General features: G+C 49.0%; 2 protein-coding genes across 5 annotated transcripts in view; one reads left to right on the forward strand and one right to left on the reverse strand.

Moving 5' to 3' along the window:
• The window catches only part of KLHDC10 (kelch domain containing 10), a 33,063-nt gene extending 26,814 nt beyond the window's left edge, over window positions 1-6,249 (reverse strand). For 2 of the 3 annotated variants that reach the window (XM_037889410.1, XM_037889409.1), the window contains exon 1: window positions 6,069-6,243. In XM_037889410.1, coding sequence (XP_037745338.1) covers window positions 6,069-6,228 — 160 coding nt within the window. In that variant the 5' untranslated portion in view covers window positions 6,229-6,243. Of the gene's footprint in view, window positions 1-6,068 lie in introns of all 3 variants that reach the window. The other variant, XM_037889411.2, reaches the window with a different exon arrangement.
• Window positions 6,250-9,630: 3,381 nt separating this feature from the next.
• ZC3HC1 (zinc finger C3HC-type containing 1) lies at window positions 9,631-24,263 on the forward strand. Of its 2 annotated transcripts, XM_027831663.3 has the most exons (10): window positions 9,631-9,950; window positions 11,994-12,105; window positions 12,352-12,502; window positions 13,895-13,978; window positions 14,456-14,583; window positions 16,161-16,318; window positions 17,008-17,251; window positions 21,002-21,208; window positions 22,025-22,234; window positions 23,623-24,263. In XM_027831663.3, exons 1-10 carry the CDS (start codon window positions 9,814-9,816, stop codon window positions 23,689-23,691), a joined length of 1,500 nt encoding a protein of 499 aa, XP_027687464.1. In that variant the 5' UTR covers window positions 9,631-9,813; the 3' UTR covers window positions 23,692-24,263. The 2 variants fall into 2 exon arrangements, with proteins under 2 accessions (XP_027687464.1, XP_043377164.1); XM_043521229.1 differs by lacking the exon at window positions 21,002-21,208.
• The last annotated feature ends 1,090 nt before the right edge of the window (window positions 24,264-25,353 follow it).

A 25,353-nucleotide genomic window follows, 5' to 3' on the forward strand; every position in this document is an offset into this window, starting at 1 on the left:
CTGCTGTTAACTCAAGCTATCTACACTCCACTTACTCCTCTCGAGTTTATCTACCTTGAGTCAGAGCAACCACACTGGTTGCCACAGCACTCAAATTGCTGCATCTCCACCAGTGTTGCACTCATTTGTTTGCGACACTAAGACTTCTGGGGACACATCCCAGGGCTGTGTGTGTTGCAATAAACAGAACTGCTCAGTGAATTCTCTCTCAGCAAATCATGAGATAACTGGTCTGTTTTTTCTGAGCACATGGGGCAAAGTGTGTGAAGGAACTGGGAGGATGAGCAGCACTTGGGTAGCACTAGCCTACGTCTACACTACAGAGTGGTTATGTTATCAGCTGACAAGTTGTGCTCACTAATGTTTTAGCCTATCCTCCCTCTTGGGCCAGCCAAATCAAGTTAAAAGCACCACCAGGCCTGAGTTAAGGGCTTGTGTGTGTAGACAAGACTCTAGTTTGAGGCAACACTAAAGTTAACTTTGCAGCAAAGACAAGCCCTAAAAGTGCATCCAACGCAAGCTGTCACGGTCTTTAATTCTCAAGGACGAGCTATGGCCTCATTATATCTGAACAAGGTAAGCATTTGAAAGGCATGTTGTACACATGCAGCATGCCTATTTTCAATTAACTTTTCAAGGCTTGAGCAGGCAGAAGTGGGTGCTCTATATATCACGACTCTTCAAAAGGTAACACAAAACAGTGCCTTGGTGCAGTATAAAGAAAAGGAGTACTTGTGGCACCTTAGAGACTAACCAGTTTATTTGAGCATGAGCTTTCATGAGCTACAGCTCACTTCATCGGATGAAGTGAGCTGTAGCTCACGAAAGCTCATGCTCAAATAAACTGGTTAGTCTCTAAGGTGCCACAAGTACTCCTTTTCTTTTTACAAATACAGACTAACACGGCTGTTACTCTGAAACCTGTCTTGGTGCAGTATGCGACTTGCAAATGCTTATGGATTCGTTATAGGTAGATAACAAAACTTCTTCAGACACGTTAAAAGGCAATCCAGGATTATGACCATGGCAGCTTAACTAAATTCACGAAAGGCACCTGAACCGTTTATTACTGGTGAAATACACCATTTTCCAGATGAGCTGTTTAAACCACTGCAATCTGTCCCACCAAGCATTGTAAAAGGCTTGTTGAAATTGAGCAATACTTAGGCCGCAAAAACAATACTGCAACACTTCATGCAATCTTATCCCAGTGATTGCTATCTGCAGTCACAAAATGGACCCAAGGTGCCATCATTCTTGTTCCAACTAACATAAAATGAAAGTGCTGCATTATAATGTTCAGTTAGACCAGGTCTAGCTGACTCCTCCACTATTAGGAGATGGTGGACTGTTTGATAACTTGCCTCAAAAGTGAAAGTTTGGTATAGCCAAAGACTGAACTATCGGGAAATGGAGAGTTTCTTAGAGCAACTCCATGATTAAACAGAAGCATGGAAGGGCAGCCACCCAAAAGCTGTAAGAGAGGCAATCCAGATTCAGGCTCACAATATTGTATAAACTAGTGAAATTTGTAATCAGTTTTAGTTGCTTTAAACAAAGCTACAAATGTTTCCTCACTTTGATGGAATACAAGAGTCTCGTGCATTTGAGCTGAAATGGATCAACATCCAGGATTTATTCCAGTCGAAGCATTTAGAATGGTCAGTGAAATAAAAAGTAAGTTTCACACTTTGCCAGCCTAGAATGGGAAGACTGCCAAAACTGAGAGCACGAGAATTCAAAAAGAAGCTACTGGACTCCAATTAAAGACAGCACACACTGATAAAGAGCATTAAACCCTCACTTTCAGTCATAGTAAGTGTCACATGATGCAAACGTTTTCAGTATTCACATTCCACTTCATTCCCATTTCCCTAAAGTTGTATCCAGTAAACAACTGGATACAGATGAGGAATATTGACATTTAACTGGAGAGTTAAGCTCTATCTGAAACATCTGAAGACTTTCTTGTGAGGGACCAGCATCCAAATATATTTTAAGACAATTCGAATATGGATCCCCATGGTTTCCAAGGACAACCATGAAACCTTTATACTTTACAAGCAAGTATCAGATTCATCTGGGCTGGAATGAGCCTCTAAGAGATCATTTAGATCAACCCCCCTCCAGCATAGCTGGATTTAATTATTCCTAGAGCATGACAGACCGTTGTCTGGATCTTGCCTCATATAGTTCCAAGATTGGCAGTTCCAACATCTCCCTTCACAACTTGCATCACTGCTCAACCTACTCTTCCAGGTGTAGTATCCTCTTGAAGATTAATTGTAAAGTAAAAATTGTTTATGCAATGTAAAGAAGCAATAAAAAGCACAAACATGCCCTCAATACTCTCTTTTCCCCACCCACATTTTCAAAATTTGGAATGTCAAGTTCCAACTTCCTTCTTTGTTGCTGGAGGACATCAGCAAGGTCTGTGGAGCATGACCCCTACAGAAGACAAAACCAAAGTTTTAGCCCTCGCAACCACCAATTAAAGGGCAAATTGATACTGACTTTTAGGTCCCACCTTCACCTTTTAAGGCAGTTTCAGCTTTTCAACAATGGCCAGACAAACCAAGTTTGAAGCTGTTTTAGTTAAAACCCATTCAAGAGAATGCAAACACGTTCAAAAGTCCCATGCAGACAAGGCCTAAGACTCAACTTCCTCTCCTTCCTGCTTCAATACCTCATCCCTTCTAGAAATTGTAACTGTCTCTTCTGTTTATGTTATTTCTAAGATATCTATCCCCACTGAATCTGATCAGGCTACAGAAGCAGCACTTCAAGACTTGGTGAACACGCTTATTTCTCCATTCTGTTCCTCAAACTTATCTTCCAAACCTTCCATCACAGCTGGACACCCTGGCAATTTTTAAGTTGTGCAGTTGATCACGGAGTACCTTCCAGGATTAGTGAGATAGTTACAGGACTATAGTGGACACAATATCCCAGCATTAAGAGTAAAGGAAACCTCCGAAAACAATGTTGACTGACTGATCAGCTTGGCCATAAGCCTCACACACAAGAATCTCATAGGATATTTAGATTAGAATTATCATTATGTATGAATTGTGTTTTTTCAGAATACCAGTGCATGAAAGAGAAAAACTTTTCACCCAAAGCTTGTGTTTGTGTTACTTAAAAAATATAACATTGCACAGAATATTTTAAGTTGCTTTCCACAAATTTTATATAATCCCATTCCACTGGCAAAATCCCAAATATGGGAAGCAAAAAAGAAACAAGAAACTTCAGATCATACAGGATACTGCTTGCATCCTGTCATAAAGCAGGTCAGGCAGTATTTGTAATGCTTAGTTACAAAAAGAATGACCAAGTAAATACAGTAACAAACAGGAGTAAGTTAGGGTCTAAAAAGAGGAAAAGGGAAGAATTTGTATCGTGAATGTTAAACCGGACCTGCAAACAAAGTGGTCTCTATTTTCCTCCTTCCTTATGACATATACAGAAAGTCTGAAAGGCTTGACATTCTCTCTTTTTTAAAGACACATTAGATATTCAGATTGTGTCTGCACAGAAGACTATGTTGACTACTGAATTACTGACGTGTCATCACAAGAAAGTGAAAGCCAAGTAAGTCTGAGGAAGGGAAGACATTTTCATCAGACCATTTAAAACTCTTTGTTAATATCTCAATCTCCCATGCCTAGCGAAAACCTGAATCTTTAACACAGACAATTTTTCTCCACATGCCAAACATTCAATTAAGATACAAGAATTCATATTCCCAACCTGCAGCCAAGAAATCCTCCAAGAAAACACACATACACATACATACACACACCCCAAACCCTCCCCCCCACCTTCTAAGACCTCAGGCCTTCTTTATATGTAAGAGAAGCAAAAAGGATTAATTTTTCAAGTCAGCTTTAACTGTTAAGCTACGAGTACAGCTTTTGGCAGTTGCTGTATGGACAAATATCTGCTCTCTTAATACGGGTCTATCAGCATGACTCTTGCATCAGATTCTAGAGACAGTATGACTCTTTATAATCCTTTTACAATGTATTTTAAAGAGTTTTTACTGTATTACTTCAAAGAGTTTTTCCCTTGTTGAACAAGTTACTTTTATAAGTACAATTTTAATCTTCCTCCCCCAAGTCTTTTCCTGAAAGGATCTCAAAAGAGAAAAGTATTCCCATTTTATAGATGCAGACACTGGCATAAACGTTAAGACTTTCCATAGGTCACAATGAATCAGCAGCTGAGGCAGGAATAGAAAATATCCCAGAGCACTTTCACTTTTGTAATGTTAGTTCTACTTTCTGCAATTTAGCTCCTTCCCCCAGCAAAAAAAAAAAAAAAACCAAAAAAAAAAAAACCACACAACTGTATGAAATAATACAGAATACAGGGCTTACTGAAGGTGAAGATAGATTTGCAAAGCCTTAGCAAATGTGCCACCTTCCACAGTGTGCTAAGAGCCTTTGGCATAAATTCATGTCAATGACCTCTACACAAAAAAGGATCACACCATACTTTATGGAAATCTAGGGCAGTTAAATCAGGGCAGATGATGTCATGGTAGAGAAAAGAAGCAAATTGGGTGGATGTACAAACACCTCAAAGCAAATAGTTACATACCAGCCAACATTTGAGATCTGTGAATGGAAACATTTGGTAGGTATCAGACTGAGTAGGTTATCACAACTTTCCCCCAAACCATATCCACAATCACTGGATGTTTCTGCAAGAGTGATCAGCCAAGAAAAGTTTGACACTTGTTACCAATCACGTTCAGAGCAAATACTACATTGAGATGAATAGGGATAGTTCACGCTTCTCCATAATGATTGCTTGTCTTTCTACAGATTCAGGAAGACAGCCCTCCAACAGTTCACATTCAGTTTTTTTCCCCAAAACTATAAAAGCTTAAATTCAGCAGAAATCAACAGGACCATCGGAAGAGTGTAAGAAGAGTGCATTGCCAAGACAGTTCAACCTGATCTCTGACATTTGCAAAGAACAGACAGTACTGTAGAAAATAATAAGTCTTGTTTTTAAAAGACAGGGAATGCCTTTACAGACAGATTAACTCTTTTAAAGCCACCTATGCCCAGATCCACAAAGGTATTTAGGCTCCTAACATCCTCTGAAAACAATGGAAGTTAGTGGCTTCATATTATTAGGCAAAATTGGTTTCAACTGAAAGAAACAGGGATATTATCTCTTCTTTTTCCTAAAGGGAACCAAACGTATATGATTGTCTTATAAAACAAATTTAGTACAGCTGATTTCAAAATATTTATGAAAAGTGCTGGCCTTTTAAACAGTAGTATGTATGAAGGTAATTAGCAGCAGCTTTACTCATTCTTTGGTAGATGCAACATCCTTTACACCTAAATTTGCAGCTCACACTGGTACTGTCAGTGTTACTACTGTATGTTGCTGGCATCAGAAAGAGATCATTTGAATTGGTGTCAGTTACATTGATAACAAATACAATGAAAGAATGATCTTGTAGCCAAAGACAGAGCAGTCTTAAAGTCAGAGCTTATAGATTCTGCTTCCAGCTGCGCGGATTCAGTGTCTGGTTTTCTAACCAGGCACTTTCCCTTGGTCCATCGCTGTAGTAGCAAAGCACCTTTGAGATCAAACACAGTCTGTTCACAGCTCGTGCAATTAAAGGGCTTGACTCAGTCCTTCGGGTTTGTTTTTATGATTCTGTGAGAGACCCTGGGCAAGTGACTGGACCTCTCAGTACTTCCCTGGACCCGGCTGTGAAACCAGGACCCCAACAGCACCCCAGGGAGAGGATGGGAGGCCTGTGTCCGCTGAAAGATGGAGGGACCCATGAGTACAGCACGGTCAGCCCCACCCCATTTCAAGCCGATCGCGCCCCAGCGTGTCCCCGTTTTCGGGGCAGCAGAGACACCCCCCCCTCCAGGTGGGGCAGTGCCATGGCGGTGGGGCGCCCCCTCCGCATTATCAGGGACCCCCAGATGGGGTCACCCCCCCGCTTGGAGGCTGCTCGGGGGCGGAGCTGCCTCACGGAGGGGGGCACGGAGCTGCCCCAGGCGCTGTGGGGGAGGCCGGAGCGGACTCACCTGCCAGGTGGGGCCTGCCCGGCAGCTGGACGAAGCGGTTGAGGAGCCCCCCGGCCGGCGCCGCCCCGGGCCCGTCCCCGCTGCACCCTCCGCCCGAGCCGCTGCCTCCAGCGCCCCCCCGCCGCCGATTCCCGTCCCAGCCGCCCTCCGCCGCCGACATGGCCCGACCGACTCCGCTCCCCGCACTGCTCGGGCTCCGCCCCCCGCCCGCTCCCTCCTCCGCCGGAGGAGGATGGAAGGGCTTCGCTCGCTTGCGCCCACGGAGAGGCCAATCAGCAGCAGCCTTCAATAGCCGGAGCCAATAGGAGACCGGCGTCTTGGCAGGTGGACGGGAAAGAGAGGAACGTCACCAAAGAGAGGAGTAGAGACAGTCCTGAACAATTGATAACCGAGGTCCTCGAACCTCCCCCTCGACTCTTTCTTGTCCTCCGGGCGCCACTACGGAATCAGGCAGGAGCAATCGGCAGCCGACTCCTGAATGCTCACCAACCATAGAACCTTGTCTTCAGCTGTAGGGCTGGTATCTATCTAGGAGAGCCAGGGTGCTAAGGCGGGGGGCATGTCCCACACCAAGCACTGTTAGCAGCATTCACTGGGTTCCCTCCTGCCTTGTGGCAGTTGTTGAATATATATTCGTATATAATGCCACACTCTGTGTAGGCCTAGTATAGGTCTGATCATAGCAGCAGCCTGATCAATCTTTGTGTTCTGAGTTTGTACAGTGCCTAGCACAATGGGGCCCTCATCCATGACTGTGGCTCCTAGGGGCTACGACAATGCAAATAATAAAAAATAAAATAATTATTAATTGTAGTTGCCATATTAGAGCTGATCGAATGATGGAAAAAATTATTCACTAATAATTATTCCATGGGAGAGGGAAGAGAAAAATATTGCAAAAAACCTGCAATACATTAGTCACACAGCTGTATCTGGTCTCCTGTCTCCCATAGCAGCCAGCATCAGATGCTCTAGAGGAAAGTATAAACCCCTATAACTGACCTTTAAGCAATCAAATGCCCGTACGGGAAGCTTCTTCCTAATCTTTTCATTAGTGGTTGATTTATGGCATGAAGATTCAGTGTTTACATCCTTTATATACTGTTATCCTTTCTTACACAACTGTGATGTTATTCATATAAATGTCTAATGCTTTTCTGAATCCAACTAGTTTCCTGGCCTCTATGATACCCCAGGGTAGCGAGTTACTGCAGATACAAGATTCTGTTCCTACTGCCAGTCTTTTCCTAGAAACTGAATCCTTGGGGCAGTAATGGCTGTGATGCTAGCAGTGAACAGCCCTTGCCAAGCACTGAATGCTCTCAACTTCCTGGGATTTGAAAGCATAAGCATCTGGCAGCATCTCTCCTCCTTCCTTGCCTGCCTAGTTAATCTAATCTAGCAATGCGTTTGTGCAGCAGTCATTGACATAGAAACTCAACACCTCTATCCTTCAGTTGCCTCTATTCGATGCCCACATTGCTGTATTATCTATCTTTATAGGCCCTGACCCTGTGAGGATCTCCATGCTGGTAGACCCATACCCCTCCACAAAGCCGCACTGAAGTCAAAGGGGTTCCATGTGCATCTCAGAAGTCCAACCTTTCTGAGGTCATTGTAAAATCTGGGCCTTAGATTGTCTGCTCTTCAGGTCAGGGACAGTATCTTCTAACAAGTCCATAAGGCACAACAACACACCAGTGCTGCTACATCAGCAGTAAAATATCACAATGAATGGATCAAGCTCTGAAAGAATTTATTTATTTATTTAAGAGAGTTTTCAACATTCTTCCTTTCTGTTGGGGAAGGATCTTTGTCATGTATTTCACTGAACGACAATTAAAATCTCCCTAGTTCTATCCATCTCAGTCTGCATGGAGCTCAGCTCCCACACAAAGTTGACTCTGGTCACACTGTATTCCAGGGATACTCTATCTAGACCATTTGAATGGAGGAAGGCTAAAACTGATGAGCAGATATTTGCAAATTCCTTTCACTGACAGCAGAAATGGGCTTAAAAGCCTAAACAAACAAACAAACAAACAAACAAATAAATTAGCTGTGCGTCCAGGATTCCAAAAGTCAGTGACATTTTGATCTAGTTTTGGTTCAGGAAATTGGGGTTGTGCAAAATTAGAATCCAGGTTTGGATTTTGAATGCCTCAAAGTTCCAAAGTGTCACAAACTCCTCTGATTGTATTGGGAGTCTCATGATAGTTGCTGTTTGTCTTAAACACCCAGCTCCTGGAGACATGCAACTATCCAAGACTCTTTTTAAAATTTTAAGTTTTTAGCCTTTGTGATTGCAGGGAAAAGCTTGAAAATGTGATGCCTAAAAGCTCAGAAACCAGAAGGCAAATAAAACGAATCCAACATGTATTATCGTTTTTAAAACTCATGAGTTTTTGGGGCCTGAGTCATGATTTGGGGTCAGCAATACTGGGATCGAGGGGATCTGGGGATTTCTGCCTTAATCACAAGTAAGGGGAGCGATCTTCCCACAAAAGGAGAGGTCCAGGAAGCAGGAGGAGATTTTAGGAGCTTCGGCTCAAATCCACAAAGGTATTTAGGCTCCTTAGTACCACCGATTTCAATGAGAGAGACAAGGTAGGTGAGGTAATATTTTTCATTGGACCAACCCAGACCTGAAGAAGAGCTATGGACTGATCTCAATGGAACTTAGGAACCAGAACGCCTTTGTGGGTCTAGAATGTTGGGAATTCATTAGAGAGATTGTGTAATTAATGTGGAAGTGTTGTGCAGAGCAGGTCAGCAGACTGTGGAATCAGTAATTACACAGAGATGGCTACAGTGGTTTGGGCCTGTCATCAGGTTACCCTGGGGCAAAAGCACCAGGTGCATCTTAGATTGGATCCCATCTGGAAGGAAGAGAAGGCATGGAGGACACGGGATGACCTATCAAAAAGGATGCTGCTGTCATGGAGACAATTTATGATGGAGTCAGACATCTTGCTCCGGACAGACAGCAGTGGGAGAAACAGGTTGCCTCCTGTCCCTAGAGGCACAGGTGACTCTAAGGCCTGGTCTACACCTGAAACTTAAGTTGACTTAGCTACATTGCTCAGGGCTGTAAAACATCTCAGTGCGGCATAGTTAGGTTGACCTAATACAGCTGTAGACGCAACTAGATTAATGGAAGAATTCTTCCATTGATTTAACTACTGCCTCTCGGGGGGATGTACTACAGCAATGGAAAAACTCCTTTTCCATCGCCGTAGTGTCTACACTACAGCGCTAGAGCAGTGCAGCTGTACCACTGCAGTGCCCTCAGTAACCCTCGCTCCCCGCTATAGAGCCGGCAGTGTAGACGCACCCTCCTCTTTACTCCCCTTATGCTCCTCCCAAGCCCTGTCTCCTTTTCAGGGAGGCTCCCTGTGGTGGGGATGGGTCTGGAGGCTTCCCCCTCTGGCAAGGCTAGGGTAACCAGACAGCAAGTGTGAAAAATCGGGACGGGGGTGGGAGGTAATAGGTGCCTATATCAGACAAAGCCCCAAATATCAGGACTGTCCCTATAAAATCGGGACATCTGGTCACCCTAGGCAAGGGGGGCGGGAGGATCTGGCTCAGTGGCCGCCCTGGGAGGCGACTCCCCTTACTCCGGGGGTGGGGGTGGAGATGGAGATGAGAGGGCCCTGGAGCGCCCGCCGTGTGGGCCCGGAACGGGAGTTCCCCGGCTCCTTGTTTCCCTCCTCCGCGGGGGAGGATTACACAGTGCGGGACCAAGATGGCGGCGCCCAGCGCTGCGGCCCCGGAGGGCGAGGAGGGCTCGGGGGGCAAACCGAAGTCCCCAGCCGTCACCCCCCAGAAGATCCGGGAGCTGATAGACGAGGGGATCGCCCCGGAGGAGGCCGGCCCGGAGGGGTGAGCGGGGATCTGGGGGGGACACACAACAGCTGCCCCCGGTTCATCGCCCCGGTTACCCCCCGTGGCTCCTGCGTTGGGCCCAGTGGCGGGGGGCAGCAGCCCCACACCGGGTCAGCCGGGCCGCCAGCGCGGGCACCGCTACGGCCACACGGGCCCAGGCAGGCGAGGTGTCCCTTTCGAGCCGGGCTGGAGCGAGGGTCCCCGGGTGGTCCAGTCCCTCACGGTCCGGGGAGTGGGGTGGCGGGGGGCGATGAACCTGGCAGAGGCTTTAGGAGCATTGTAGTCTGGGCCTCTTATTTGCCTGGCCAAAGGCAGGCGTCTGCCCGTTCATCCCTGGCATCGCGGAGGAGGCCGGTGTTTGCCTTGCGATGGGCCCGATTGTAGCTGGCACGTTGTCAGCACAGCCCCATGGTTGGGTCCAGTTTGCACTAGCCTTTGTGTTTACAGTGGCTGGCTCTCAAGTGGATTTCTTTTCCCATTGTGAATCAGAATTGACTCCCTGCATGGCTAGTTTTAAGCACGGCCCTGGTTATGAGTGGTGAGGAAGTGTAGGAGCTGAAGATGGCCCCCAAGTTTTTGGCTGGGGTGACATGGAGGGTTGTGGTATTTTTTTTCAAAAGTGACTAAGAATGGTGGAGTGGGGAAGGTTTCAGAGAGGATATTAAAAGTTCAGGTTTGGCCAACAGTTAATTTAAAATTGGCAGCAACATATTAAGGAGGTGAAGTCTATGCATCAGGCTCTGATGTGGAATTGGATGGAGGCTCACAAATGAAGAAAAAGGTTTGTAATTCATCAGTGAAAAGATCGTGGTTGAAACCATCTAGCAAGAAGATATAAAGGGAGAAGAGGACAAGACAAGGGGGGACTCTCACATGGAGAGGGGAGGAGGAAGACCTACTAAAGGAGGTGTTGAAAGGAAAAGTTAGAGAAATAGGAGGAGAACCAGGAGAGGACAGAGTTACAGAAACCAAGGGAGCACAAGATTTTAAGAAGGAGGGCGTTATTGGTGGTGTCAAAAGCAGCCCAGGCTCAGTCAAGGCCTCTGGATGCTACCAAAAGAAAATATTAAATACGATATTCACACTTTTTCTCTCAGTCTTCTGTTCACCCCAGAAGCTAATGTAGCCTCGAGATGGGAAGAGAACAATGTCATCTTGCTCCCAGTCTTGTGCCCTGTCATAGAATCATAGAACTGTAGGACTGGAAGGGACCTTCAGAGGTCATCTAGTCCAGGCCCCTGCACTCAAGGCAAGACTACGTAGTAGCTAGACCAGGGGTTCTCAAACTGCGGGTTTGGACCCCTCATGGGGTCATGAAGTTATTACATGACGGGTCACGAGCTGTCAGCCACCACCCCAAACCCCACTTTTCCTCCCGCATTTATAATGGTGTTAAATTTAAAACACTTTTTTATATATTTATAAGGGGGGGGGTCGCACTCAGAGGCTTGCTATGTGAAAGGGGTCACCAGTACAAAAGTTTGAGAACCACTGAGTTAGACCATTCCTGACAGGTGTTTGGAGATTTTTAAGAACAGGTTAGACAATGATGGAGATTCCCCACTCTCCCTAGGCAATTTGTTCCTGTGCTTAACTATCCTGATAGAAAGATTTTCCTGGTGTCCAACCTAAACCTCCCTTGCTGCAGTTTAAGCCACAGAATCATGCTGCTTCATCGCAAAGTTCTCAGATTTAGTATCAGTTTTCCATATTACTTCACCAGATTTGGAAAAGAGGTGTGGGAACCCTCATGGAAAATGTATGTTACCAGCTGTTACTGATCAGTGTCAGGAGATTGAGCGCTGATGTTTAGTGTACATCTTTGTTCCACTTAATTGGCCTTTGTTTTGTTAACACTTCTTAGAATCTAGGGTTTATAGGACTTTTGGAAGAAATTTGTTTTGAGGTTAAACTTGAAGGGTGAGATTGGTAGAGGTGTCGTGGACTCATTGCTGTAATATGCATTTTTCTAGAACATTAATGAAATCTTTACACAGAAGGCAAAGGGACTTTGCTTGCTGACCTGTTGCTTTATTTCAGAAAGGACACATCTGCCTTGTCAGAATCAACTAATGGATCTTCACAAACAGATGCTCTTCCTTTGGAGACAACTAGTAAAGAAGCCTTCTTCAGCAGAGTAGAAACGTTTACTATATCCTTTTTGGTGCTGAGCTTTCTGTGTCAAAAGCTGACCTATCCATACACTCCCCCCAAAAACCAACCCTGAATTTCTCATGGCAGTCAACCTCCATGCATGTCTCTTCACCCAGCCACTCCATTTCTTAAAAGGTGGAAAAGGTGTCCTTCAATAAAGACCCAGGTGAATTGTTTGGTTGGCCCAAGTATTTAGCTGAATACAGTTGTGATGTCTCTGTATTGTTGTCCTTAACATGAGCACTCTTTGAAGTGGGCAGGCAAACCTCATGACCTGTCCCCCCTGATATGTGCCAAATATGGATGGACCAATATAGAGAGTGACATGCTGAAGTGCTCCAGCTGCCAGGCCTTCCTTTGTGCAAGTTTGCAGCTGGCATTTGACTTCAACAAGTGTACGTACAACAGTCTCTCCATACAGATGATTGCTTAGTTCCTAATCTGGAAATAAAATTAAAGATTTCACATCAAAGTACCTAGAGCAGGCCCCTAAATTCATACTTGGGCATTTACATTTGGTATTTTCAATAGAAGCTGGGGCTATTTGGTAGCTCTGAAAATGGAGCCACTTATTTAGCAGGTTTAAGTTCATGCACCCAAGTTTAAAAACACCCTTGGGTTTTAACGATCATAAAACCTCCTGCTTTAGGGCATCAACTGAGCTCTACTACTAGGGGCTGGGAAGAGATTTCCCTGGGGGCAGGTTATTCCATAAGTGCCTACTGCAGGGTTTCTTGCACCATGTCCTGAAGCAGCTGGTACTGCCCACTGCAGGGACTATCTTTTTGTTCTGTGCTTGGACAGCGCCTAACACAAAGATATCCTGGTCCATGCCTCGGGCTCCTAGATGCTATGGCAATACAAATAATAATGGGCCACTGCTCTGAGCCAGTCTGGCATTTCCTTTGTAACAAAGAATTTATGGGGAGTTGTTAGCAGTTAAACTCTCTCTACCTGTTGTGTTCACTTTATGTTGTTTTTTCTAGTCTAGCAACCAATCTCAAGTTTTTCCCTTAGCCTTGGAGTACGATGGTTTCACTGCCCTTTAACTTGCTCTCCTTCCCTGTACATTCCTTTGCCTTGAGACCATATTAACCTACACCCGCAATTGAAACTGGAGCTTTCTGCTTCTTTTGGTCAAGTTCTTAATTTCCAAGTCCACATCACCTGGACATTGGCAAACTCCTACCGTTTCATGATGAGCACTGGGGGGCAATGTGCTAAGGGAGAGGGAGGGTTTGTGGCTGCAGGGAGGTGGAATAGGTTTTGCCTGGCTGAGAATGCCCCCTTCTTTCTCTTGTAACCTGCCCTGCTCCCCACTGCTGCTGGTTCCTGACAGCTCCCTCAGAGCATGAACCAGTGTGGGAAGAGAGAGCAAGTCCGAAGGTAAGACAGGGTAGGGAGAAATGAGTGTGGGGCTCAGCAGAGTTATCTGCAGGGAAGAAGAGCTGGTGGGTCAGAGAGTATGAGGCAGTCTGCCCCCAACGGGATGGGGTCCTGCTATAGGACAAGGGGAAGGGAACAGGAGATGGTTTAAGATGAGATGTTAACATCTGCAGTAAGTAACTTTTCAGGGTTTCTGCAGGCCAGATTTGTGTGCAGCCATCCATTCAAATATCAATCAAAATGACAGCACCCTAGACATTAGAGCTACAGACACCCTGTTAGCTGTCATCCAGTCATCCCTCTTCTCCTGAGCTTTGTCCAACTAGATTGAAACATTCAACATGCTTCCTGTGGAAGATTATTCTGCAGCTACGTAAATTTCAGTGCTGTTTGCCTTTCAGACAAGGAGAGGTGTGCGGAGCTGAAGAAAGCTTTGTGTACGGCCCATGAGAAGTTCTGTTTCTGGCCCGACAGCCCCTGCCCAGGTAGGTGTCACTAAGTCCAACCTGGGTGACAGTCCAAGAATGTGCTCTCTTTCTTCCTTTCTAGTGTTACTCCCCTGTCCTTTTGTATTGGCCTTCTCATAGCATTGCCTTCAATAGCACCTACCTTCAAGGTTGTTACAGTCCCTTTTTACAGAGAGATGACAGTTAAAAACTGTAATTGGGACGTGGAGGGGATTGCGGGACTCAGGGCATTTGTAAAGGGGTTAGAGAATTTATCTTTTTTAAAGCCCTCGCTTCACTAGGAAGTTGGGCCACGTTTCAGCAATGGATCAGGCTTAAAGGTGACCTGAAAAAGAACAAAATAGTAGGTCCATGCTCCTTTTTGTGCTTGGCCTTCTAATGGCAGGAAGACCCTTATTTTTAATTTGGCATCACTGATTCCTCTTCTGTCTGAAATGACGAGCATGCAGGGATCTGTATTGAAACTGAAGCCTCCTGCTTTTTGCTTCCCAATAGATCGCTTTGCCATTTTACTGGTTGGCGAGCCCATAGCCCTTGTCAGTGACTTCCTGGATCGCTTTCAAAGCCTGTGTCAGCTAGAACTTCAGCTGCCCTCTCTGAAACCAGAGGATCTGAAAAATATGGTGAGTTTGCGTTCACCATTGGGAGAAAGGTGGGGTGGGGGTTAGATGAAGGTGCCTGGCATGCTGGCATTATATAAAAAATATCGTTAATGTTGAGACCTCAGAAGCCAAGAAAGGCTAAAGTTGAGAGTTGCCTGGGTAACCTTAGCTCTGCCCTTTGCACGTGCATCATCCTACAGTTTTAATAGTCTGCATGGGTAACCTGAGGTGTTCGCTGATGTTTGAGTGCTTAATTTTGCAACCGCAGCATTCTCCTAACAAAGGTTTTGGTTTGGAATTTCCTCAGGTTTTTTCAAGATGGTTTTAAAAATTGTGTCCATTAATCGCACAGTTTGGGGAGGCAGCCCCCGAAAGTGGGTTTTTGTGTCACAATGTTGCAAATGTGCATAAAGATGTCAGCAGCCTCAGGCTCCCACTGCTCCATGTGGAAACGCTTCATGGGAAGGAGGCCGTGGACTCCTTTTTGTACAGCATGCTCTTAGCTGCAGAGGGAAGGAGGCCAAGCCTACCAGCAGACCCTCACCTCGATAACAGTTACTTGCATGAATCAGTGAGGTGTCCTGAGCAGGAAGTAGCCACCAGCCTTGTCTCGTTAGCTGCACGGGGATTGTAAGGTAGAGCAACCAGAAAGTAGCAGCCTATAAACGCTCATCTTCTAAGGGTTGCCCAGAGCACTGGGTCTAGTGCCCATCAGCCATGTGCTAAGGCCCATTGCTATAGTCGGGTGTTTGGTTGTCTCTCAGTATGACACCAGGGTGGAACTTATTTGCTGGAACCAAGGGTTCATCAGTTGGGTGGAAAGGAATAACAGTGGAAATGGTTGACTTCACTATCTCCATGGATAGCATATGTATTGGCTTAGGCTTAAAATCCATAAGGGACATAGGCAGTGGGCAATGAACACATTTTCTGTATCCCATCTGTCTCCTTTCTCAATCTCTGTTCTGAAAAGGGCCTCCCTGACAATGGGACCCTGGGGCTCCTTCCTCATTGTGTCTCAGCAATTCCCCATTAATGTACTCAGTTTACACACACACGCGCACACACTGCCCCTGCCCTTTGGGATCTGAGAGTCAAGCTGGGTTCATTCTGGCTCCTGCATCATCGCTAGTAACGAAGATTCTGCAGGCCACATTCCACTTTCCATTTCACCTGTGCAGCCTTCTGGGGGGTGGAGGTTAGTCCAGTGATCAGAACTTTGTTGATGATTCTGTTGATCGTGCATGAGGCAGGATAGACTTCATCCCCCTCTCTGTGTTGGTTCTGAAGAGCTAACAGGAGTAGAAACTTACAATGGTCGCTAATGTCAGCCGCTCTGATTCTGGAAGCACCCAGGGAACTCATCTGAGGAGTACGAAGATGCCATTTTTTCCATAGCCACTTTCCTGATTGCAACATTATAATCATTTATTTATAGTACAGTAGTACTGAGATCAGAGCCCCACTGTGCTAGGTGCTGTACAAATAGAGACAGTCTTTGCTCCAAGTGTGCCCCGTGTATTGGAACTCTGTCTGAGGGAGCACAAGCATGGCTCGTGACCCGCCCAGACAGTGACTGAGTTGTGTGTCCTCTGCAGTCCTTGACAGAAGATAAAATCAGCCTTCTCCTGCATCTGATCGAGGAGGAACTTGAATGCAAAACCGAAGGGGAGAAAACACCAATGAAATTGGGCTCTGACATCTTTCAAGTACATGTCCCCGCCTGCATCCTGGCCCTCTGTGGCTGGGGTTACAGGTCAGTAGGTGACTAATATCTGACGGTGAAAGCTAAAATGCTGTTTGTAAATGTCATACACGTGCTTCAAAATGTAGGTAGCACTTTGCTGTAATTTGCTATGAAACCTGTCAGAAACTGAGGGGGCTGGAACACAAAGGACTGTCCTCTCCAATATTGCCTCTCCAGGGCCTGATCTTCCAATGTTTAACAAGTGTCGTCCTCTAGCTGCTATGGTTGCACAGAAAACCCCCCAAACAAACAATGAAGTGAGGTAACTGCTGCAGAGATAGACATCTGCCTGAGTTTGCAGAGAGCCTGAAACAATAGCTCTGAGCTGTCAACTGCCCTGTTAACTTAGATGCCAATGATGGTATTTCAAATAGACGTCAACACTGCTGATTATTTCACTGATTATCAAAGCATGGAAGAAAGGAAAGGAAGGACCATGCGAAGAGCTAACTGAGCTGTGTGTGCAAGTTGGTGTATAGATTTAAAATGTGTAGGCTTTTAACGCCTGGCGGGGGTGTGCGATGGGTTTCCCGGAAGTGGGAGCTCAGCTTTCAGACATTTGGGGACCACTGGACTAAATGTTTAGTCGATCAAATACAGCTGCTTATTCTAAAAATCGGTATCCATTTTGAGGGAGTGCCTAGATTTGTTCCTGACTTTCTTTCCTCACTCCGCTCTACCCTGCCTCCAACCCACAGCCCTTCGTCAGGGTCCATGCACCTCCCGGTGATCACGTGTTCCCGCTGCATGAGGAAGGTGGGGCTGTGGGGTTTCCATCAGATTGAGTCTTCCATGCTCGAGTTGGACTCTTCCTTTGGACTCAGCAGCACTCCCACCACGCCCACAGAGGCGCGCACGGACCGAGCCCCACTGGTGCCCACGTCTCCCCGCAGGATGATCACGAGGAGCCAGGACACGACGTTTCCTCCAGGCTCAGAGCAGGTAAGCTTCACCTCTCTCGGTCGGAGAGGTCCCTCCAGGTCCTTTCTCTGGGAAGGAGGTTTGGAGAGAGATTGAGACAACTAGCAAATCTGTGTGCGCTGAAGCCCTGTGGCCTTGTGAAAAGACCTGTGATTGCAATGTGTATCGAAGGCCTTCATGGCAGTGTATTTACTATCCCAGCTTCAGACGTGCTGTTTGTATAGAGTGAGATGTATGTCCTAGGGAAGGAGAAAAATGTCTGGGCCAGCATGATGGTCTAGTGCAGAGCTGGGCAAACTACAGCCCATGGGCCACATCCGGCCCACGGGACCCTCCTGCCTGGCCCCTGAGCTCCTGGCCTGGGAGGCTGCCCCCAGCCCCTCCCCTGCTGTTCCCCCTCCCCCGCAGCCTCAGCTCACTGTGCCGCCGGCACAATGCCCTGGGCGGCGGGGCTGCGAGCTCTTGCCGGGCAGCGCAGGTGCAGAGCCGCCAGCCACCGGTGCTCCAGGCAGCGCGGTAAGGGGGCAGGAAGCATGGGGGGTTGGATAGAAGGCAGGGGAGTTCGAAGTGGTGGTTGGGGGAGGGGGTGGGAGAGGGGGTGTGGATAGGGGTCAGAGGGCAGGGAACAGGGGGATTGAATGGGGGCAGGGGTCCTGGGAGAGCAGTCATCGGGGGGGGGGGTTGGATGGGGCGGTAGGGGGTGGTCAGGGGCAGGGGTTCTGGGGGCAGTCAGGGAGAAGGGGTGGTTGGATGGGGCAGAGGTCCGGGGGGGCAGTCAGGAGTGAGAGGAGGGGTTAGATGGGGCGGTGGGGAGCAGTCAGGGGCAGGGGCTCCGGGGCGGTCAGGGGACAGGGAGGGTGGATGGGGTTGGAGTCCCGGCGGGGCCGACGGGGCGAGAAGCAGGAGAGGTCGGATAGGGGTCAGGCCACACCTGGCTGTTTGTGGACACAGCCTCCCCAACCAACCCTCCATACAATTTTGGAAACCCGATGTGGCCCTCAGGCCAAAAAGTTCGCCCGCCCCTGGTCTAGTGACAGCCCCATGTGTTGCCACTCATGGGATCTCGGTTTGGGTCCTGCTCATGGCCGCTGAGCCAGGTGGGTTGGGACGGCTGCAGCAGAAAAGACGAGTGGGCTTCTCACACTCTAGTGACCCCCCTCTGCTTTGGCCAACTGAAGCCAGGTCCCTGACTGCAAAGAGCTCAGGCAGCCCTCCACCAGCGGGTTGGTTTGCTGGGGTGGAGCTCCCTGCGTAGATCTGAAATTAGAACATCCTTCTTGGGAATGTTAAAGCGACATGATCAGGTGGTTTAAGGCCAGGTAGGGACTTCCCTTAGCACTGCTAATGTATTTGAGCATAAGCTTTCGTGAGCTACAGCTCACTTAAGCTTATGCTCAAATAAATTGGTTAGTCTCTAAGGTGCCACAAGTACTCCTTTTCTTTTTGCGAATACAGACTAACACGGCTGTTATTCTGAAACTTAGCACTGCTGTAATCCTGCTGGAAAGCAGCCTCCAAGTGCCACCTGGTGGGGATGGCTGATGGGGGGAGGCTGTGGGAATCACGCATTCTGCTGAGAGGATAAATCCCCCCAAATGGCCACTGTCCTGGCCCTTGTGCTAGACAAGAGGCTGGGCTCAGTTGTGATGAACGTGCCGGGGACTCTTTAAAGAGGCCACTGAACGTGGACAAAACCCAGTGGTTTTCTCTGGCTCCCAACTCCAGAAACTAAACCTAGCCCGTGCTGCTTAATCACAGGGAGTCTCCCTAAATTTTGGCCTGGACTCTGCAGGTAGAGAAGTGTCTGACTATATTACAGCACCGTGCTCTGCGGCTACTCCAGATTTGCACCATTTTAACTGGGGTCAGGATCTGGTCCCAGGTGGGTACTTGGGGTGGATTTCTGATTTACAACACAGTCGCTGGCAGCCTCCTTTTGCCATTGCCCCCCAGTGAAGATGGCTCCTTGTTTGATCCAGATCTGCAGACATGAGCATTCTTTCCAGTGGAATCTGGTTCCGATGCCCAAGCACCAGGCATCTCTTTAAGCAGGTTATTGATACACTGGCGCTTTTGCGCTCGGGGTCGGATTAGTCTCTTCAAGGCTCCAAGGCAGCTCTCCCGCAGCCTGGGCTCTGTCGTGCTGCCATGTTTCCAGTCTCGCCGCTTTTCTGGGGCGACCCCCTGCAGACCTGCATCCTTTCATCCCTCTCTTGTGTGATGGCATGAAAGAGAGCTTTGGTGCCGTTATCCAGGCCAAGTTTATCAAGGCCAAGTTCACAGAGCAGCCCCAGCTTTGCTGTTGCAGAGTGACGGGAGATGAAGCTGCAAAAACAGCAGGACTGAAGGATTTCATTATAAATCAGAGAGCATCGTGTGCTGTGAGCACCTGTCCCTCTCACCCGTGCAGATTGAAGCCAGGTCCCTGGGAGAGACCACTAGGGAAGAGGAGGAAGGGGTTACTTCTGTCTCTTTTTAAAGTGCCGGTGGGAGGTGCCTGACTGTGGGCCCCACAGGCTGGAATTTTCTCTACGGCCCAAACTTTCCAAAGCGGCCATCGATTGCCTGCATCTTAGGCCAGGTTTGCCGAAGCGCTGAGCACCCTCAGCTCTCAGTGACTTACTCAGAGCTGTAGGTGCTCAGCGCCAATGAGAATCCGCCCCCATGGGTCTCTGAAATCCAGGCACCTCCATCAATGCAGCTTTTGAAAATGTTGGCCTCTGACTGTTTTTATTTATACATCTCTCTGGGGCAGTCAAAATCTCGCAGTGAGTCAGGGGGAAAATGCCCCCAACGCCCCAACGTGCGCTCTGTCCGTCATCCCAGAGCTACCCCTGAAAATTCAGCGAGCAGGCTCGTTCTGGGAGTGTCTAGTTGCGTCTGCCCGCTTTGGGAATGGCACTGAAGTTGTATCCAGCCCATTGGCAAGGTAGCTGGGGCAAAGCCTAGAGGGTGGGGAGAATCCCCTTTGTTCGAGAGCCCCAGCGGGTTTTTTTGCGGAGTGGGGATGCGAATGCTGTCGTTTGCTCAGGGAGTCCGAAGGCTAGCTGCGTTCAGATGCCTGGGGATGAGCACGGAATAAATCCCAGGGCGTTCTGTAGCGCCCGTGTAAACGCTCATTTCCTGGCTGGGTGGTGGTTGCATTTTGATGCATTTTTACAGTTGCACGCCCTAGGATCCGTCACTCACATCGCTGCAAGCTAATTGGGCGTGGACTCTGCCGAAAGTGCTAAAACCCTTACCCCGGCCACAGCGCCACCTCCTGTGGGGGAGGAAGTATGACAGCTAGGCTCAATGCAGCACGTCCACCTCTCCTGCAATGGTGCTGGCGCCAGAGGTCAGGAAGCCTCCGCAGGGCCTTGCAGGTGGAAGGCGAGGGGCAGCAAGCCGTGTTTGTTATGGGCAGTGGCCTGTGCCGTCTTTCGTCCCGCACTCATGGGTCTTTTCAGGCTGGTTGTCTGGGGCCAGCCCTGGAAACGTGCTCTCCGAACAAAGGTCTCCCCGAAAGCGTCAAGCTGCGTTTGGGTAAGGCTGGCTGTGTATGGATCGGTTGGACTGGGGAAGAGAGGTAAGTGATGTGCCAGCCACTCGGATCTGCTCCCTACAGCACCTAACCAGGCTCTAGAGCTGGGCTGAGCAGTACTAGGCGCGAGGATCTCCTGTGCTTCGAGTGCAGGTCCCTTCCTCCAGCAGCTGAGGAAGTGCTGGTGGCCATGGGAACTCTGCTGTCCATCGGGAGCTAACTTTCCCCTCCCTCCTTCCCACTGGTAGCACGAGAAGAGCCCATCCCCCGTGACAGCCCGTATGCGGAGCTGGGATAGCTCGAGCCCCGTGGACCGGGCCGAGCCAGAGGCATCAAGCCCGTCAACGAGGAGCCGCCCGGTAACCCGCAGCATGGGGCAGGGGGACAGCGTGGAGGTGCCATCCAGCCCCCATAGGAGAGCCAAGCGGGCGCGCCTCTGCTCTTCCAGTAGTTCGGTGAGTGCCTGGCCACGCGCCCGAGAGGATTTGCCACTCTCTCAAGAACCCAGGTCAGGTTTTCCCTGCTGCTGGCAATGTCCTTGCAACTGGCTTCCTCTTCCATGTGTTACTCTGTCCTGGCTACATCCCCTGAAGTAGAGAGAACATCACCACCATCCCTTCCAGTTAGTTTCTATCTTTCTATCCAGCTTGGGGAAATTAAACCTTCTGCCTCTTCTCAAATCTGGCAAAGTCAGATCCTTTTGCAGGCCCAGGCGGGATTGGGAGGAAGATACCTCTAGGTTGTCGATTTGAATCCAGATAGGCCTGGTTGTGATGGGAAGTCGCTTCCCTCTGGTAGCTGCTTGGTGGCCTTTGTGTAACAAATCGGGGTCATGGAGTGGTATTCTTGTTGGTGGGACAGGTGTCACCTTATCAAAGCACCATCATTGCAGTGAATTTGCTCCCTTAAACCTCAACAGAGGGGCCATGGAAACACTCTTAAAGACGGCCCCTCCAGCTCAGTGCTCAGGTGCACGAATGGGAGATGTGAGAGGGCTGCTGCAGGGTCCACTGAATGTGCTTCTTTCACTGGCAGTTATCAAATACTTTCCACCCAGGCTGTGGGGTGGAACCTACCCTTCCCCAGACATCCCTGGAGCTGAATGACACCCGTGTCCTAGGTGGTGGTGCTCTGCTGTTCTCTGCTGCCCTGGAGAGGGCTCCCCAGCATGGCTTTGGAGACTGGAGTTGGGGGTGATTTTAAATCAGTGTCTGACTGTATTATTGTTAATAACGTCTCTTTAAAACAAGTTGTCACTCCTCTCCCTGCAGGACACTCCCACTAGAAGCTTCTTTGATCCCAGCTCTCAGCACCGCGACTGGTGCCCTTGGGTCAACCCAGTGCAGGAGAAGGCTATCTCAGGGGACATCAGCGACCAATTGGAGCTGACGTCTGTGAAGACGGAGCCTGGCTGGCAGGTGGTGCTGAATGTTCTCCTGGCCGCCAGGAAATCAAACAGAGCAGCTGACGCAGAGCTTGTGGTGAGAGCTCTAGCAAAGCCCTGGCTGGGATGATTTAGTTGGGGTTGGTCCTGCTTTGAGCAGGGGATTGGACTAGATGACCTCCTGAGGTCTCTTCCAACCCTGATATTCTATGATTTTATGAATTGAGATCCCAAAACTGAAACCCACCTCAATCTTTGAACCCCCCCAATTTCCCAAAGGGAGCAGGGGATTGGACTAGATGACCTCCTGAGGTCTGTTCCAACCCTAACATTCTATGAATTGAGATCCCAAAACTGAAACCCACCTCAACTTTTGAACCCCGCCCCCCCCGATCTCCCAAAGGCCTACTCCAGTTTGCTCCAAACTTGGCATTAAAATTCTACTTTGGGCTGAGATCCTACATACAAAATTGGGGCAGCTTGGTTCTGATCCGCCAGAAAGGGTTTTGATTCTAGTAGCCCTGACTGACGCACGCTCGCTGGCATCTACGTGCCCATTCAGAAGCAGCTGGAGCGTCATCCACTTTCCAGCTCCACAAACCCACTGACTCAAACTGCCCCAGCTCTCTAAGGGAAGAATTAGCAGGAGCCTGAAGCTGCTAGTAACTTACACAGATGGAGTCAGGTGAGTCTGTCTATCCAGGGGGAAAGTGAAGGTGAAACCAGAGCCCGGACAGTGTAGAAGGTGCTGAAGATATTTACAGCAACCCTGTACGCAGCACACATGCGTATATAAATCCACCATGTCAGAGAGGGACTGTCGGCATAGCTATGGAGAGATGATAGTCTCTGTAGAGAAGGATGAATCTAGCTTCCCATTATAAGCCTGTTTTTTGACATCGCTACCTCTATCTTAGCCAAAACTGGCCTGAGCTACCCCAAAAGAGAGGCGTCGGGGGGAGTAAAACTGACAAACCGCTTGTGCTGGAGAATGGCCTTTGTTCTAGCTTGGGGCGGGGCGGGGGGGTTGGGGTTTCAGCATTTGTCTTTGAAGATTCAAGCGATTTGTGTCATGGGCAGAATTGCTGGGTGTCTGTCCAGCTGTCATCTGGGCAAGCTGCTGAAAGCTCCTAGAGTTTGACAGATACTTTATCAGGCTGGTGGAACAAGCATAGGCTGGAGGTTAGTGCCCAGGCCTGGGAATCAGGAGATCTCAGTTCTATTCCTGGCGCCGACTCTATCACTGCCCCATTCCATGCCTCAGTTTCCCCTTCAGTAAAATGGGTTATCTAATAAGGGCTTGTGTCTGTACAGCAAGTGTAACCCTTGGATGAAAGGACTGGTGGTTCTGTCCTGTACCACTTTCTCGGTCTGTCCTCTCTCCTGTGGCTTTAGAGGGAACCCCCCCAGCTGGGCCATTGGGGTGCGACTCCCTGCTGGAGTGACTTGACCTCTGATTGTCCCCTTGTTTCCTTCTTATTCCAGAGCCTCTCGGTAAAATCCTGCAAGGTGTTCCGGATATTCCGGCAGTGGGAAGCCGCGTGCTCCTCTTGAAGACGCTTGGCCCTGGCCAGGGAATGCCTGCCAGACAGGCAGCATGGGACGTTGGGTTGGGTTAGAGAGAGAGCTGCTTGGCAGTTGCTTGCCAGGCAGCTCCTGGAGATGCTCCTCCAGGCCCGGCGAGCAGCGGGAGCCCTTTCCTTGGGGATGCAGGTAATTTGTGGGTGGCCAAAGCACGGTGTGAGGGCCACACTCGGCCCTGGCTGTAAACCGCAGCCGACGGCAGTTTGATTTGAAATCCCGGGTGAGCATACGGGCACGTTTGCCGAAGCCTACACCCTTCTTGCAAGCTGCCACTGCAGCTCTCGGAGCCACCGGCTTTGGATAGCCCCCCACCGGGTCTGCATTTCCCCCACCTCCAACCAGAGCGGGCTCCATGCGGGGGGGATCTTTTCTGCCAAGGAACTACGTCCATTTCATTGGTGAGTGCAGCAGAGGGGCCGAGGCCTGTCCCTCACTGCACACCATACAGGGGCCTATGTGCCAGGGCCCTGCTGGCTTGGGGATGTGATGACAGGTAGTAATAAAATCTTTCACTTTTTTTTTTTTTTTTCTTTTCCCCCTCAGCTGTCTGGCGCTCCTTCCTTTCAGGGGTGGGGCTGACCAGTGACACGCAGCCTTAGGCCTGGGCAGTGTTACACAGTTCTGTTCTGCTGGGGTCCCTGCTCCCCACACATGGGCACAACACCTCCCCCGATTCCCTGCCAGCGGACCCACAGTGGGTGGAGTTCCCCAAGTACATTTCCTGCTCCACCACCAGGCGCAGGGTGTCGCACCAGAAGCTCTGGCACCTTGGAAAGAGCCAGGCTGCTTTGTCCACAGGTCAGGGGGCTCCAGGCAGGCATGAGGGAGCTTAGAGGAGGGGGAGGATCCAATCATGGCTGCAGGGCCTCCCACGGGTCATTTTCTACAAGGCCCCATGGAACCTGTGATGCCTTGACCGCACTTCTGCTGGGACTGGGAGGCCCAGGCCGTGCTCACAGTGACCCGGGAATCACACCATGAGTTTCCAGCCCAGTTTGGCCAACCCAAGAAGTTTGAAGAAGCGTCTGAACGTGCAGGAGCTTGCCCAAGCCCTGCTGGGTTAACCCCTCTCCAGCAGGTCAATGCAGAGAAAGAGGAGGCCGTTCTGTAGCCAGAACTGGTTCCCTAAATCTACCCCCGCTCCTTTCGCTCTGGCAAGTGGTAATAATTCTGAATTCATATGGTGCCCCTCATCCCATAGATCCCAGGATGCTTCACTTGTTATACCCCCTGGCGTTACTAAAATGCAGCTACCTCTGGTGTGGCGCAAGGCAGCCAGCCAGTGCAATGCACAGCGCTGGCAGAGGCTGTTCAAGGACACTGAGCAAACCCTCTTGAGAAGGAAGTTGTAAGGCTCTCTAATAGCCACACTGCACAGATGGGGCCTCTGCGTTTCACATCTGCCCCGCATGGAACTCTGCCTTGGAGGACGACAAACTAAGCTGCCCTTGCTGGGATCTGAACTTCTGCTTCTAGGGAATCTGGGCATGTCCAGTTGTCTTGAAAGACTTTTATAGACTAGTCCATTGACAAGCTCCTTTTGGCCAAGGGTCCATGTGCCCTTGATGTATCTCCTGCCTGCCCCAGGTGCCCACTGCACCTGTCGTCACTGGTCTTTGGTCCACCCAGCTC

Source organism: Chelonia mydas, chromosome 1 (assembly GCF_015237465.2).
Source record: "Chelonia mydas isolate rCheMyd1 chromosome 1, rCheMyd1.pri.v2, whole genome shotgun sequence".
Classification (NCBI taxonomy): Eukaryota; Metazoa; Chordata; order Testudines; family Cheloniidae; genus Chelonia; species Chelonia mydas.

Coding starts and splice junctions, on each gene's coding strand:
- ZC3HC1 (XM_027831663.3), top strand. CDS start 9,814: ATGGCGGCGCCCAGCGCTGCGGCCCCGGAGGGCGAGGAGGGCTCGGGG. Junction 12,106..12,351: donor GCAGAGTAGAAACGTTTACT/ATATCCTTTTTG, acceptor TAACATGAGCAC/TCTTTGAAGTGGGCAGGCAA. Junction 13,979..14,455: donor GCCCGACAGCCCCTGCCCAG/GTAGGTGTCACT, acceptor GCTTCCCAATAG/ATCGCTTTGCCATTTTACTG.